At 25.8% G+C, this 16,484-nt stretch overlaps 1 protein-coding gene across 22 annotated transcripts in view; it reads left to right on the top strand.

The window, feature by feature from the left end:
- LOC107439920 (uncharacterized) overlaps positions 1-16,484 on the top strand; it is a 129,694-nt gene that overhangs the window by 99,077 nt on the left and 14,133 nt on the right. For 5 of the 22 annotated variants that reach the window (XM_087158880.1, XM_087158844.1, XM_087158856.1 and 2 more), the window contains 11 exons: positions 1,465-1,621; positions 5,292-5,639; positions 6,901-7,027; positions 8,111-8,367; positions 9,605-9,904; positions 10,157-10,420; positions 10,504-10,623; positions 12,611-12,716; positions 12,821-13,027; positions 14,289-14,479; positions 16,078-16,311. In XM_087158880.1, the coding sequence (XP_087015006.1) occupies positions 1,465-1,621; positions 5,292-5,639; positions 6,901-7,027; positions 8,111-8,367; positions 9,605-9,904; positions 10,157-10,420; positions 10,504-10,623; positions 12,611-12,716; positions 12,821-13,027; positions 14,289-14,479; positions 16,078-16,311 (2,311 nt within the window). The remainder of the gene's footprint in view (positions 1-1,464; positions 1,622-5,291; positions 5,640-6,900; positions 7,028-8,110; positions 8,368-9,604; positions 9,905-10,156; positions 10,421-10,503; positions 10,624-12,610; positions 12,717-12,820; positions 13,028-14,288; positions 14,480-16,077; positions 16,312-16,484) is intronic. The other 17 variants (XM_087158898.1, XM_087158902.1, XM_087158901.1 and 14 more) reach the window with 7 other exon arrangements.

Below are 16,484 nucleotides of genomic sequence, written 5' to 3'. Positions count from 1 at the left end.
TATGTTGATTTTTTAGTTTTCACAAATTATTTCTAAATTTCTACAAAATAGGTACCTTTTTAAAAAAAACTAGACAAAAACCCCTGATAAATTTTCAATTGATTTTTATTTTTAAATGTTGACTACTAACATTAAACCAAGAACAAGTAACACAGGGATGTGATTCTTCCACGGATTCGCGGATTTCCGTTTTTTTTTTTTTTCCAGATTTTTCCCGCTAATTTCCGCGAAAATTTTTTTTGGAACAAGGTAAAATATTTTATGAAGAATTTAATTTTCCACGGAGCCAAAGTATTGAAGTCCTCATTCCTCCCTCTGAAGTTCTCTAAAAATCATTTCCTTGGAAAAAACCGGTTTACCTTTATAGAGGGATGAGAATTATTTGCTTTTGCCTTTCGAATTTCAGCCTTTTTTTTAATCAAAAATTCCAATTCTCTAAAAGTTTTGTTTTTTTATAAATATCCCGCTTTTTTTTTTTTTTTTTCGAGAATTCAGACGTTGAAATAAAATAACTTATTTTAGCTATTTTTTCCGCTTTTACGCACAGAAAATAAGATGAAAGCAAACGAAAAAAAAAATAGAGGTGGATTTGCGGTGAAAATATTTATTTGCTTATTCAATTAATCTTGTAAATGTTTATTTATTATGTCCAAACAAAAAGAATACAAACAAGCCTTTTAGTAATCCCAAGTCCAGAATATGTAAATATCTCTATTCTTATCCACGTGATTTTAATATCAATCATCGATTTTCGCATTTACCTGATTTAAAAGTTGCGCATTGCGATTCTTATTCAGGCGACTTAAAAATCGTACATTGCGATTCTTATGTATGAGATTTAAAAATCCAATATCGTGATTTGTATTTACGTGCTTTTAAAACCCTATGTAGCGATTCGTATTCACGCCAGCTTAAAATCCAATGTCGTGATTCGTTTGTGCGGTTGTAATATCAAACATCGATTTTCCTATTTATACGTGCTTTAAAAATTAGACATTGTGATTTGTATTCGCGCTATTTAAAAATTATGCATCGTGATTCCTATTTACGTGATCTAAAAATTATGCTTCATGATTTGTATTTTCGCATTTTTTAAAATTCGATATAGAGTTTCATATTCACATGATTTAAAAGCCTCATATCGAGACTCATATTCTCTCAATTTAAAATCATGCATGTGATTCATATTCATATATTCATACAATTTTAAAATTAATCATCAGAATTTATAATCACATGGCTTACAAGTTTAAAAGTCGCACCTTTTTTGTCAAATTTTTGGGTGTGTGTGTATATATATATATATATATATATATATATATATATATATATATATATATATATATATATATATTCATTCTTGGATTTCCTCTTTTTACTTTCTGACTACTCTCATCCCTGGTAACAGGACGTATGGTAGAGTGCTTTATGTTCTGTATAAAAAATTTATTTTTATCCTTTTAGGCAGCATAGAGGGCGAACTTTAAGTTTATGTCTCTTATCGAGCCCCTTAGATTTACAAAAATGGGAACTTGAAAATAATGCTTCAAAAAGCAATGGAACTAATTCTTATTCTGAGGGTTCTGAAGAGAATAGTGCTGTTAACAGTGAAGATGAAGGAGTAAGTTTTGATGTTTTTTTATGGTATATCATTAGTGTTTTTTACTGTTGTATGCAATTATCTTTCTTAAATTCTTTTCTTTGCAAATTTTAAAGTTACATAGAATACTTATTTAAAATTTTGAAATGATTCTATCTTCATCATCATGGGCAACATCCAAAGGTTTTGCTTTTCCAGAACCATTTCTCTTTTTTCATCAGATCATGCCTGTTCAGTAAACTTATTATTATTATTTTTTGTTGAAGTTGTTGTTTATAGCCAGTCATCAACCAGCCATCAAAGTTTTGGATGTGGTCTAGCTGTCAAAATCATATATGTTTAGCTAGTTTTTAAAATCATATACGTTTGGCTAGTTGCATCTGAACAGCATATGGCTCATTCTCGCGAAAACTGTCATTTTTCAGTTCAAAAAATCCCCAAAAAGTAAAGTGAATAAAAAGCTCTGAAACTTTTTATATTAATAGAAATATGTAATGGCATTATAAAGAAAGTATATATCCTATAAATTATACTTAATATTTAAATTAATTAATTTTTTAAAAAATTAATTTATAATAATTAATTAATTAATTTAATAAATAAATTAATTAATTTAATAAATTAATTTATTAATTTTTTAATTTATTTTTCAAAAATAATTAATAAGTAAATTAATTATTTTCACTATTTAAAAAGTGAGGGAATGACACTAATAGTGAGGGAATGATATTTTATTTTAATACATGTTTTTATCTAAGTTACATCTACCTAAAGTTTGAAAATGATAACATACTAAGTATATCTAATATTTATTATAATTTAGTCTTATATATTTAATAGTTTTTACAGGTTTGGGAAATAAAATTGGCTGGCACGATTGAACAAAAATTTTTTTTATAATATACTCATCTTGAATCATTCCCTCACTTCAGCGTCATTCCCTCACTTTATACACTAGTGAGGGAATGACGAATTCAATAAAATTTAAAAATAACAGTTAGGTCTAATTAATTTATGAAGTCAATCACTTACAATTATATTCATACAAGAAAGCAACATATAATTATCCACTTTCTCGATGAAGTTGTATTTTATTTTACTCAAAAAAATGACATGAGGGAATGACAAATGTAAAAAATTTTACCTGGTTTGATTCATTCAAATTTATTCCACAGCAAAGCTTCTTTGAGTTGAAGATGGAAACATACTGCAATTTTCTTCTATGATGCCAGTTGTTAACTTCTGAAGTTTTCATTAAAATATTTTTATTCTAAGAAGATTGCAGGTGATAAGAACATTGTTGTGAGGGAATGACGCGAAACACTGGGGACAAAGTTTAAAATAGTGCTGTGTTAATATTTTTATCAGAAATTAAATTTAAAATTGATTTTCTGAATTCTATATTTCAGTATTCTGAAATAAAAAACACGAATTTGTAAAAAAAAAATTTATATTTCAGAAACAATTTTTTTCTTTTTTTAAATCAGCAGTTGGGACAAGTGAGGGAATGACATATTGGTATATTTTAATTACCTAAAATAAATAAAAAATAAAAATTGATAATTTTATTTTTATTCTTTTGTTAGCTTGCATTCTGAAGGACACTTTCCCTGAATTTTTTTTTTTTCGTAAGCTGTAAAACAAACATGAAATATACTGGGGACATGAAAATGACTGTTTTTGTGAGAATGACCCATATATACCCTGCAAATCTTATTCTGTTAATCCTTATTAATTTTATTATGTCAATGTCCTCAGAAATTCTACGAATTTATGTGTCTGTTCTTTTGTAGAAATTATTCTCCTTGATTCTAATATGCGAAAGCAAGTTTGTTTTTAGAAATTGAAATGTAAAATTAAAAACTTACGTCTAATTTTTGATATATTCAATAACTACCATTGGCTATTCTTTAAGTCAATGTTTCATTGCAAGTAGTTTATTGTTAGAAAGTACTAAATAGTGATAATTATTCACAAAGTGATGAAAATTTTATTTTTTGTTGAATTCTTTCTAAATTTGAAATAGTTACCTTTTTGGTGTGGTGACAAAATGCTCTAAATATAAAAAGTAACGGTCTAGTCAATGTTCAGTTGAAGAATTAAAAGGTTTAGAAGAAAAATATCCTTGGATATTTACCTTTTTTTTTTCAACAAGAGATGTTTTTTTTTTATTAATTTTTTTATAAACAAGTTATCATTTTGGAATCATGCTGTATAAAATTAAACTTTTTTTATATTAAATCTTTTGCTTTAAATTTGTGCTATCAATAATTCTAAAAAATTTCTAAAAATATTGGCATTTTACAGCGATTTGCTTACTAGATTTCAAACCAAATCATAAAATGAATGTGCTGGTAAAAAATTAGTAGCTTATATTAGGGTTGGCTGGTTTAAACCACAGTTAAAACTAAACAGTTTTGTAAAAAAAAAAAAAAAAAAAATTAAATAAGCTCATTTTCAACTGTTTATGTGGATTTTTTTTTTTTTTTTTTCAGTTTGAATATTGCCAATTGAAAAAGTGATAAAGTTTTCTCAAATTTTTTACAATTTTGTGTTTAATTGATAATGGGCATTTGTATACTTTAAATAAACAATCAGCAATTTTTAAATGTTTACATGGAATTAGTGTTTCAACAAAAAAAAACCTATATAAAATAAATAATTGCAAGCAAATTTTAATTAAAATTAAAAGGACTCTTTAAAAATGCTTAAAATAAAATAGACCATCACTAATTCCATGCTCTGTTAGTTTTTAAAATTAGTAAATTGTGTATTGAAAGAAGTAAAGTTTCTCAAACTTTAATTTTTACATACTTGTTGAAGATACATAATGTTTGCTGCAGTCCAAAGTATAAATATTAATATGGTGCTTTTTAAAATTTCCTTTTTTTCACTTTTTGGAATTATTTTCTGTATTTTAGGTCAACAAATTCGTATTGTATTAATGCAGAATGTTTATGTTCGTTGTTCTAATATTTCAATTACTATTTTTATACTATATTTAAAAAAAGAAAAAAAAACTGTTTAAGGAAAATATTCAAAATTTATTTTTAATATTTCTTAATGTTGTAATATGTCAATAAGATTATTGTTCTGTTTTAAACCCGATTATGTTAAAATAAATGTCAAGGCCTTTCTGACCATCAAGAGAGAGACTTCAATTTTAAACACATTACTAAAATAACATTTAGATTTTGAATGCTTATTTACAGGTTCGTGGATTAATTAAGTAATGAATAAGCTTATATAGAATATTTAGTTATTATATTGTTTTATCCTATTTGCATATAAACTGAAGTGACTATTTGTCAATTCTTTATTCAAAATATAAATCCATCTATGGTAAAAAAGTTGTCTATGAAATGTTGATTACTTTTAATTTGGTATTTAAAATATCATTTAACATTTTAAACCAAAAAAAAATTTTTTAAACTAAAAAAACCTGTTTCCCCCCCTCAACCCTGTCTTATATTAAAGCTTATATTATGTCTTATTTTATTGCTGGATTCTGTACCACACAGAAAAAAAAATGTATGCTTCAAAATTTAAAGGTTTGAATTAAATGAAAGATTAATGTTATATATTTCAGTTGTAGCATCCAGTGATTATAGAAAATATTTTCTTTCACTCTTTTGTTTGTTTTTATCTTTAAGTAAGTTTCTTACTTAGCATTTAATTTAATTTACTATAGGTTGGTGTTAAAGGAATGATGCATAGGAGTTTCATGAATAAAAAGTCACAAAGCACAGAAAGCATTTTAAATAATAATTCTTCTGCTTCTAAACATAAGTTCTTTGAGTTGAATGGAAATGGTTTACATCATAGTAATGGCAATTATTTTGATTCTGGACTGGAAAGTATTAGCAGCAGTCATAGAGCCGGAGACACTCCAGACAGCTGCTCCGATTTCAGTCAAGATAGTGGAAGTTGCTTAGATTGTGATTCACCAAGAGCCTCTGGATTAATTGGAGTCAATGTGTTGGAAGAATTTAACTTGAAAAATCAACAAAGCTATGATACTCATAGTGCTTCCACTAAGGTATGTTTCATAAGTTATTAATTTCTATTTTGATTTTTAAATTATTACTTTTAGTTTATTTATTCTTTATAATTATACATCTTTTCAGTTTAAATTGGCTGTGCCTCGCAAATGTAGAAATTGTTGGTTTATCGGGATGGTTTATAGAAATAAGTTTTCTTTTTCTCTAATTAAAATCAACCACAGCAGCCAATGAGCAAGCTAAAAAACAATCTGTCGAAAATTTCTTATTTACTGGTCTGATATAGCGTGAGAAATAAATAAAGTGAACATCTATTTAAATAATGGCACCAAAACTAATAAGTTTTGAGAATAATATTTATATTATAGTTTTATATTTCAATCTAAAGATGATTACTTAAATCTAAATGAAAATGTCTAATTTGGTATGATTTTGCATTTGAATTAAAACAGGGGGCAAAATTTCTGCTTGCCATTAGTGTTTTATATTGGCTTCAAAAATAAATTTTTTTGAGAATAATTTTAATATCATGGTTTTTACTACAATCTAAAAACAAATACATAAATCTGAATGAAAATGTTTTTAATTTAATATGATCTTACGATTGAATTAGGACAGGGCATGGAATTTCTGCTCGTCATTGACGATCAACTATTTAATGCAGGCTTCCTCTTCTAAATTGTTAAGTTTTAAATTAAACCATTCTACCATAGCTACATAGTTAAAATACTTAGATCATTGTGGCTCATTCCAGAGACACCAGAAAGTATTTTGAAATCAAGCTATGTCATTCTTATTCTAATTGGAACTAAAAATATGGAGTTACCCTAACTTCACACTTGAAGCCACCATTTTTTAAACACTATTCATTCAACCGAAAAGCTTTTCATCTTACAACTGTCAATATTTTAAAAAAACTGTTCATATCTTTCATTAATGCATAATAATGTCTATTAAAAATTTTAGTCTGACTTCTATCTCTTGAAGGGAAATTTCTTGCCCTGGATTAAAATACAAATAATGAAAATATTGTTTTCACCTAAGCATATCTAATATACACATTATTTTTCTATCTAAACTTAATTTTGCTTTTCAAATCAAGCACATTTAAAAAAATTATAAAATATGTTAAATGAAATTGAATATTGGTGGGATAATTACTGTAAATAGTTAGCTAAAATTTTAGTGTTATCAAAAATATTAACTGTTTTAAATTGTATCTAATATCTTTTAATACAATTATTTTAGTTCTTGTTACTTCTCTTGTTAAAAAAAAAAATAATCTTATAGTAATTTTAGTTTTTAATTTCATTCCAGAAAGCTGGTGTTAAATCAAAGCCATCTGATTGTTTTAATCATAACAATGTTGAGCGTGAATATGATTTGCTGACTGATAAAAATGAAACAGTTTCTTCTGTTTCTGATGGTATGTGTTTGGGACATTGCATTTCTCATTGTCATTGTAATTGTTTTGTAATATCATCAGTTTTTTTAAATTTGTTAGTAAGATAAATTTATTTCTCCCTATATTTTTATTGTAATACGTATGAAAAATTATGTTTATAACTAATTTTTTAAGTTATCAGCGAAAATGCTAATATATATAGTTTGTAATTTTAATAAATATCATAACTTTTTTGACTTCAAGTAAAATTTTCGTTAAATTTTAATTAAGTTAAATAATTTTATTAGTTTATAGCATATGAAACAAACCACAAAAGATATGAATCAAAATTCAGATACATGTACAGTGCAGAACCCGTTATCCGGAAATCGGAAAACCAAAAAACCGGAACAAATTCGATAAATTTTCTCGTCATTTTCAAAAAAAAAATTTTCCTCATAAGATTTTACTATTTTTCTTTCTTTTTTTTAAAGATGTTTACTTTACCATCATTTTGGAAATAATCATTAGTGTATTACTTCATTGTTTTTTCTTATTTTTAAGATTATTTCCAAATTTTTTTAATTTTTTAGTTGGGTTTAACAATAAAAAAAAGGGCTTTTTGTAGCGATTCAGAAAACCGGAAAAATCAGTTATTCGGAATAGCGATGGTCCCGACTGTTCCGGATAATCGGTTCTCTACTGTACAATGATTAAAATAGAAATAACTTGATCATTTCCCTTCCTTGCAATTGAATTGCTATGCATTTTTAAAGGTTTTTTCTTTTCTTTTTCTGACTTGTGGGATAGTATTGCAGTGTTATTTAAAATATTAATATTTATTCTAATAATTAACAGTTTACTACTTCAAAAGGAAAAATACCATAAATTTTAATTATATAAAATTTTCTTTTTTTTTTTTTTTTTTTTTTAAAGTTGTAGTAATATTTTTCCGTTAGCTGGACATAGTAAATTGATTTTTTTTTTTGGTGTCAGCCATCTTATTTTGTGTTCAAAAATTAATAATAATAAATAAAATTAAATTTAATTTACTAACTAGCCAAAAAAATCCCAAATTTTATTATAGCTTTGTTGCCTTAAAGAATACTTATATTTGTTATTCAGGTCTTGATGTTTCCCATTTTGAGTCTCCAGATTCTAGTATTTGCAATGGAAATAAATCTCCAGTTAATGCTTCCTTGAACAAGATGAATGATGTATTTTCTAGTACAGCTAGCCAGTCATCTTCTTCCAGTGATCAAATAGAAAGCTTCAATGGAAAACACGAAAGGAGTATTGAGTCCGAAAATGAAGTTTTTGTCGATGATTTTGTTGAGCTTAACAACAATGAAAAGATTGCTTTTCCAAATTCCTTAAAATTGGTAATTAGATTAATTTTTTTCAATAGCTTTTCTGTTTCAGATTAGAATTCCTTTAATTCCTTGAAAATTATTGCACTATTTACGTTTTTTGAATTTGGTTTTTAATTAAAAAGTTGTAGCTATTCAATTTTGCTGTTACATTTTTGAATTATTATTCAAAATTATTATATTATTACTATCACATTCTTAAATTTATACTGAGCTTTATTGTTATTACTTTGTTTTATATCTGAATTTTTTTGTTTTTTTTTGTTTTTTGTTTTTTTTGAAAAATATTCTAAGAGAGATACGAATATATATATGCTCAAAGCAAGGTAGTGATAGTTATTCAAGAAAACTTACTTTATTTGTGAGTTTAATTTGTTTTTGAATTATTAAAATAATTTGAAGCTTAGTGCAATTAGTTTTCAACCTAGTGTATTCTAAATAGAATTAGGCAAAAATGTTAACTCATTTGTGTTTCATACTTTCAATTCATTTGATTAGAACTGCTAAATAAACTTTTCCACATTTGCATATTTATTTTAAAATTTTTTTATTACACATTGTTATTATCATTGTTACAGAACTATGCTTATCAAAAAAATTTTCAAGAAATTATAATATTCATGAAGTTATTTTATTCTAAAATTGAATAAAATTTAAATTTGCATTAAGGTTGTTTTCCCCATTTATTTATTTTATTTATTTATTCTTTTTATCATTTTTGATCCTTTCTAACTTAGAAAGTTGAAAAAGTCAAATCAATACCCTAAGTACTAAAATTGTGCACTGTTTGTAAACAGTATATGCTTTTGAATTAATATTATTTTTTCAGATTGTTATTTTAAATATTTAACTGGATTGTAAATAGTGGTGCCTTTAAGTGAAATTATAACTTTTAAGTTATTTATTTTGTTTGTTTGCTTCTTTGTGTTTTTATAAAGTTTAGTGGTATAAATCATATTCAAATTATTTCATTAGACATTTTAATAATTCACATGAAGTATTAAACAATGCTGTAAAGACTTAACTTTTTTAAGATTTGAGTTCCAGACTAACCTTTTACTTCAACACTTAGTTGGCTATTTATGATACAAGCTGTGCTTATGAATGAAAATATTTTATGATTATTTCATGGTCTTTGAAAATGATTTAAATCAGTCTTGTCTGTAATATGATTTAACATTTTTATTTATTTATTTTTTCTTCTACATGTTCCATATTTAGTTTAGCATTTGCTTATTTTTCACAACAGGCAGATAAAAATATTTCTTCTCAATCACCAATTACTCAAACTGACTTATTTGCAATCAAAGTTGCAACTATGGTACAGACTATCGATGAAGTGAATGACGAAGCAACAGATTTGTTAGAAAGTAAAAATTCAACTTTAAATCCACCGTTTCCATCATTGAGCTGTGTTCCTGAATCAGAAATTTCAATCGCAAGTGAATCTCTTAGTGAAACTTCTGTTAGAACTGTATTAGATACTGAAGAGGAAAATACAAATGTAGTAGTTAAAATAAAGAAACCCAAAAATAAAAATGCAAAGAAGGTGATAATTTAAGGCTCTATGCAACGTTTGATTATTGCATGATAATTTAAAGAAAATAATAGTTCGTTGCATGTATTTTTCTTTTTTTGCTGTGGGTATTTATTAGTTTTGCTGTGCTTTCTTTTAAAAACATTTTCATGCTATTTTGATGTGCTTCCAGATATTTTTAAATTCTATATATTTGTTGTAATAGTTTCTAGAAAGCTGGATTTTTTTTTTTTTTTAATCTATTAAAAGTATTTTTCATTTCAGAAAAAAACCTCTACAAATGCAATTAAAGAAAATGGAAAAGCGGGTGTAACCAATAAAGAGGATGACTTAAATATAGTTTTTCAAACTCACAATGTTAAGGGAAGTAATTCCAGTCTTTCTGATCCAACAAAATTGGACTTTCAAACCAAAAATCAAAATGTTCTTAAAGATGTTCCTCCTGTAGAACAAGTAGCTGAAGAAATGGAAAGATTAATTTTACAGCAGCTTGAAGAAGAAGAAAAAGCTAAAGAATTGTCAATGAAGGTAAGTTGCTTTTTCAATCGGTTAACTCTTTGCCTTATTTACAGTGAAAAAATAAGTAAAATTTTGTGGAATTTTCTTGGTAGATGACATCAGAAAACGGTAATGAATTTCAAGAACATGCTTTAGTCTTCAGATCTCGTTCTGCTGAGCCACCCAAAGAAAAGCCACCACCCCCACCCTCTTCTGAAAATGAAATTCCAAAGGTTTGTTGACGCTCAAGGTTTCTTCTCTGATTAGTTGATCACACTGGTCAGAAATGTTCTTAAATATTAATGGACAGTAATATAAATGTGTTTAGTTCCTCTGTAAATCTAAATTTAAAAACAAAATTATTCTATTTTATCATAATGAATAAGTATTATTATGGTTAGTAAGACTACAGCAATTTCTATGCTATTTAAAACTGTTATGAATGATCTTTTCTTGATCATAAAGTCCCTATGTTGGATTTTTCTAAACTTAATTTTCAACTTTCATGAAAGTGTTTTTTCTTTAAATTTTAATAATTGTTTGGTTTTCAAGACTTTTATGCCAGAAACTTTCACAATAACGTTTAGAAGGACTTATATGATATTTACACAGTTCTTCAGTATCAGGGTTGGGTTTTTGACGTCAAAAAGTGGTTTTTGACATGACAAGGGTATAATACTGGTTTAAACCGTCAAAAATGTCAAAAACTAAAGTTTGCCAAAAAAATATATAAACTTCAAAACTACCAACAGTTGCCATGCATTATATTAAAATTTAATTATACTATAGGTAATCAGCAGGTTTTAAAATATTTTTTAATTAAAATTAAGGTAAAATAACAGATTTAAAATCTCAGAAATTTATACTCAAATGCATGTGCAGAAAAATTTTGCACAAAATTTTTTTAAATATTTATATTTTGAAAAAAAAAGTTTTTTTTTTTTATACTTAAGAAAAATAAAAGTTTATTACTATACATTTTTGACATATAAGGAACATATAACTAATATTTATAAGGAACTTACAAGTTATGTTGTATAAATACAAACTTGATACAAGTGTATGAAAAAAAAATTTAATGTTATACCGAATATCTTTATTATCCAGTATGTTAATTTGAATTTAAAAGTAGTTATATTTGTGAATAATGATTAATATAATTCATATTGTTTATTATATTTATTTATAATTATTACACTTACCTATCATTTTAAAACAATTTTTACCTCTTAATTTTTTTCCCCCACTTGTATTAAGAATACAAATAATGCATATCTTGAAAGCAAGAAGTAATTATTCAACAGCTGAATATTTAGATATTCAACAAAACTTTGTATATAGTATTCAGCAAAATGAAATTCACAAGTATTTGGATAAACTAAATTTTCAGCATAGTAAATGAATAGGCTGAATATACTGTAAACCGACACTAATTACTCTGTGTATTTAACAGAAAGCACTTAAATTTGTATTGTCTTATGTTAAAAAGATTATTAAGAAGATTTAAAAGAATATTAAAAAGATTTTTCTTTAAAAAATGTCTAATGTACAAAACTGCTAATGTTTATCTTTAAAAATGTCTAATTTTTAGTATAATCTATACTATACACTAAATTTGGTTATAAATAAATTTCTTAATAATATCACTGCAGATTTTCAATAACACATGAAAATGAATACATAATATTACAAAAGATGTGAGCTTTCAAAAGTACAAGATTTTGGTTACTATTCAAAATATAAGTGTTTCTTCAAAATTTTAAATTTATTTTTTCTAGAACATATTTAGAAACACTATCCTTTATAAAAAATATATAAATTTTATGTATTAATTAAATTCCACATATGAATATAGGTTTTTGACATTTTCGAAATTTTTGACAGTGAGGTTTTTGACGTGACGGTTTAAACCATGGTTTAAACTGTCAAAAACTGTCACATGTCAAAAACCTGCCAACCCTGTTCAGTATATTAGTCATGCTATACTTTTTTTGTTTAAAAAAAGTTATGTTTATAAATTGTTATATAAACTGCATTCTGTGCTATTTACTCATATCTTTTTCTAACCTTAAACAGCTTTATTATCTTGTTCTTAATTTCAGTTATTTATTTAGTCTATTTAAAATTTATTTAATCTGTTCCTTTCTGTATTTAAACTCATTTTAAGAGCAAAAATTCAAATTCATGTTGTAATTAAGTAATTGATATTTTATTTTCCAGTCTACATCGTTAAAAAGAGTAAACTCTACTAAACGCATTAAGAAGGAACTGTGCAAGCGGCGTTCAAATTTCTTAGGTATTGAAAATGATGGAAATTCTGTTTGTGGTATGAATTTTATACCTTTCTAGATAATATTACATATTTCAAATATGATAAAGAGTTTAAATTGGTATTTCTTATTTTAATAAATAAATATTTTTTTTTTAAAGATGAATTTTCAATTCCTCCTCCTCCTGGTTTGGAACAAATTCTGAAAGCTGAAATGGAATTGGATCGAGAAAGTAGGAGGAGACTCGAAAGCGCTACAACAGAAAGATTAATATTAGAAGAAAATGAAATTCGTAAAAGAGAGCAAGAAATTATTGATTCTTTAGAATCTGAAGAAAGGCAGAAGCAGCTGATTATAAATTGTGATGGTTAGTTCGCATATACTTTTAAATTTTGTTTGAATTTTCTTTTGTTACATACAGTGAAACCTCTTAGTAGTGACAACTCTCTGTTTCGTTTCACAGTTAAATAGTTGTTAATGGAGGTTGGTCGTTATTAGGGGTTACCTCCATTGACTTAAATATTGTTATCGAAGGTACATAATTTTTCTCAAACGACTTTAATTTTAGTCAAGGTCATTTTCTTGGTGCGGAAATGTCGTATGTTAGCGTCGTGAAAACCGGATCGATGAATAATTTAGAATTAATGAAAATGATCCGTACTGATATAATTATGTGTAAAAACAAATTAACCAATTATATAAGATGGAACTATTTTGAATAACTAAACAATTACGCTTTTGGTTTAAGTTCACGTTTAATTTTATATTATAAAAATTATAATTTTTTTGAGATGCTTAGTTTTCTTCTGAAATAGTTTTTTTTCCCTAATTTAACTTTCAACTCTAAAATTGAATCATTGATAGCATTGTTCTTAGTGCACTCTGACTGCAACATGAGGTTGTAGATCTCTTTCAGAAGTTGTCATAAAGAACGCTCTGAATCAGAGTTTCGCACAGATATTTTGAATACATTTTAATCAATTTATTTGTTTTGTTTTAAAAATTAGTGTGTTTTCTTAATGGACCTTTTCTCCATTTGATGTGAAGCATTGTCCAGTCGCTGGGAGAGATTTTAATGGTCTTTCCTAAAGGTTTCCTTCAACACAAAGTCTATGGACAAAACTCTGTACCTTCCAAAAATGGTCATAAATAGAGGAGGTTGTTACGTAGAGGTTGTCTCTCCTAGAGATTTCGCTGTATTATTATTTTTAATATTAATGAGGATATCCTTCGTAAGTTAAGAACCTCAATTATGTAACGCAAGGAAGTTATGCAATTTAAATGAATTTGATTAATATGCCTTTACTATTACTTTAATTCATTAAAATTTCTGCAAGATGATCAGACTTTATTTCATTCTTTTAATGTTATTTTGGTTTTCTATGTCATTTACTATCTTTTTCATAGAAATTGATAGCATTTGTGTCTAGTAATCAAAAAACAGTGATCAACCCAGTTAATTGCAATTCTAATAAAATGATATTCTACTTTTTTTTAAATATTTATTATCAACTTAAAATTATTGAATGAAAGATGGGATTTTTGTAATTTATAATTCAATTTCTTTCTTAGAACTGCTTATATATATTGTTTAGTGTTTACATGTATCAAACTGTTTCCTTTTTCAGAATTGAATGACATAAAATCTGATTGTACAGAGGTGTGTGACATTATGAAAGAAGAAGAAGATCGCATAGAAATTTTAAAGGAGGAGAGGAAAAGAATGGAAAAAGAGCGAATATTGTCAGAAGAACAAAGATTGAGGTTAATTGAAGAAAAACAGCTGAAAGACAGAGAAGAAATGATTCGGAAACAGGAAGTGAGTTATCTTAATACTTTTATATCAGGTTGAGTTTTTCTTAAGAAAATGGTTTTGATCCATAAATTGTCATTTAATTCTCTTTACAGTCTTGTATTTAATTTGTAAATCGAATTACATTTTTAAGTTTTTCATTATTCCTCAAATACATATGTTTTCTTTATAAATTATACTTCTCTAGAAGAAGTTCCAATTAAAATTAACTTTATGGGACCCTCAGCTTTACAGATTTATTTTAAATCCAGAATCAAATCAAATTTATTAAGATACTAATTGAATTTGAAAGTAAGATTGAAATACTAATTAAAATTTGAAGCTTATGAAAAATGGAGCAATTATACATAGGGTTATTTATGTTTTAACTTGTAAAGTGAAGGAACCCTTGCGTTTACTGTAAATGAACATCAAATGTCCCTGTAATTAAATCTTCAGTATCAACTATTTTTAATTAATTTAAAGATTTTTTAAAAATTATCTAAACGAAACTCCTTTTTAATAAAGTAAGTTATTTGTTTTGCTGTAGTCTATCTGCATTTAATATCTGTATTTCATTTAAGTTGTACTGTAAAATAGTAAAAAATTTAATATACAGGAGTATTAAACAAAAGAAAAATATCATTAGTACCAAATAATTAGCTTTCATTACGATATAGCTTTGAAGCAATTTAGTTTGTGACTTTATTTAGAAATCAATTTGTTTTAAATTCATTTGTCTAAAACACAAATAGGAATCACCAGAATAGTAATCATTTAAAAAGAAACATATTTTTTATAAGCATTAATACATTACCAAAAATATTGTTTTTGAAGTATGGGAATAGTAGTTCTATAAGGAATCTGTAAATATTATCAAATAAATTATATTATAAATCATAAATTGGATAAATTTTATCAAATCAATTATCATTTAAGAATAAACCAAATTTATACATTTCTAAAAATAACTTATAATGCTTTTGAAAGAAAGAACTCTTTTCTATGGAAAAGAGAGATAATTATATTGTTTTACGCTTCTTTAAATCCTGATAATGTTACATTTTATTCATATAAATTTAATAATTAATGAAAAGAGAGGAATTTATGATATCCCTGATAGCTGATAAGTAAAATGTGTCAGTTATTTTATTTTTTTCTTAATTTAAAAAAAAATGCCTGAGTATACTTTATTAAAATTAGTAGAAGAATACCTAACGATAATTAAACTTAATTTATGCAAAATAAATAAAAAGATTTATAACTATTTGTTGAACTATTTGTTTAACTTAGTAGTAAATAGGCCATATTTTATTTCACCCTCTTATGAACCATAGATATTTCTCTTAAACCTTCATATTTCCTGAAGTAATTTTTTATTAAATAGTTTTAGTTTTTTTTTTTTAACTAAACAAGCTATATTTTTTTAACTTTTTTATAGTATTTCATGAACAATGTTATTTCATTAAGTGCTGTTCAAATATTGTGTAAGCATATTTTTGATGATTTCCCCTCTGTCAATCAGAATAAGTAAATTCAAAATCACTCTGTATGCTTGGATAGTATTTAAACGGCTCTTTATTTATATGCTTTTCATTACATAAATAATATATTTTTCTCTGCAGGCTAATAAGTCTACTTCTGCTGAATTCTCTGCACCTTTGCTTTTTGATACTGCAATTATTTCTAATGCTACAAGCATTGCTTCCTCTCCTTCTGAAACAAAGTTAAACGTTGGTGGTGATGGTGAAACTATTAAAACAGTTTCAGCACCTAATGATCAAACCAAGAGTACCTCTTTGGAAGAACCTGTTACTGTTAATAGGCCGATTGTTCCTCCAAAGCCTTTAAAAAAGAAGGTGATGTTCTTTTTCTTGCAAATGCATGATCTATTTTTCTAATCTATGCTTACTCTCTTTTTGGGTTCTGTACTTTTGAAAATGCACAGAAAAAAAAAGCTTTTTTTTCCATCTTTTCGCCATTTTACTTCTTTTATCTCTTTCTAAAGCTTTTGCTGTAGGTAGGTATTGCT

This window comes from Parasteatoda tepidariorum, chromosome 1 (assembly GCF_982258835.1).
Source record: "Parasteatoda tepidariorum strain Cologne lab strain chromosome 1, Ptep-v5.0, whole genome shotgun sequence".
In the NCBI taxonomy this organism is placed as follows: Eukaryota; Metazoa; Arthropoda; class Arachnida; order Araneae; family Theridiidae; genus Parasteatoda; species Parasteatoda tepidariorum.
The sequence above is the reverse complement of the archived record's forward strand: the minus strand, read 5'-3'. Positions and strand labels throughout refer to the sequence as shown.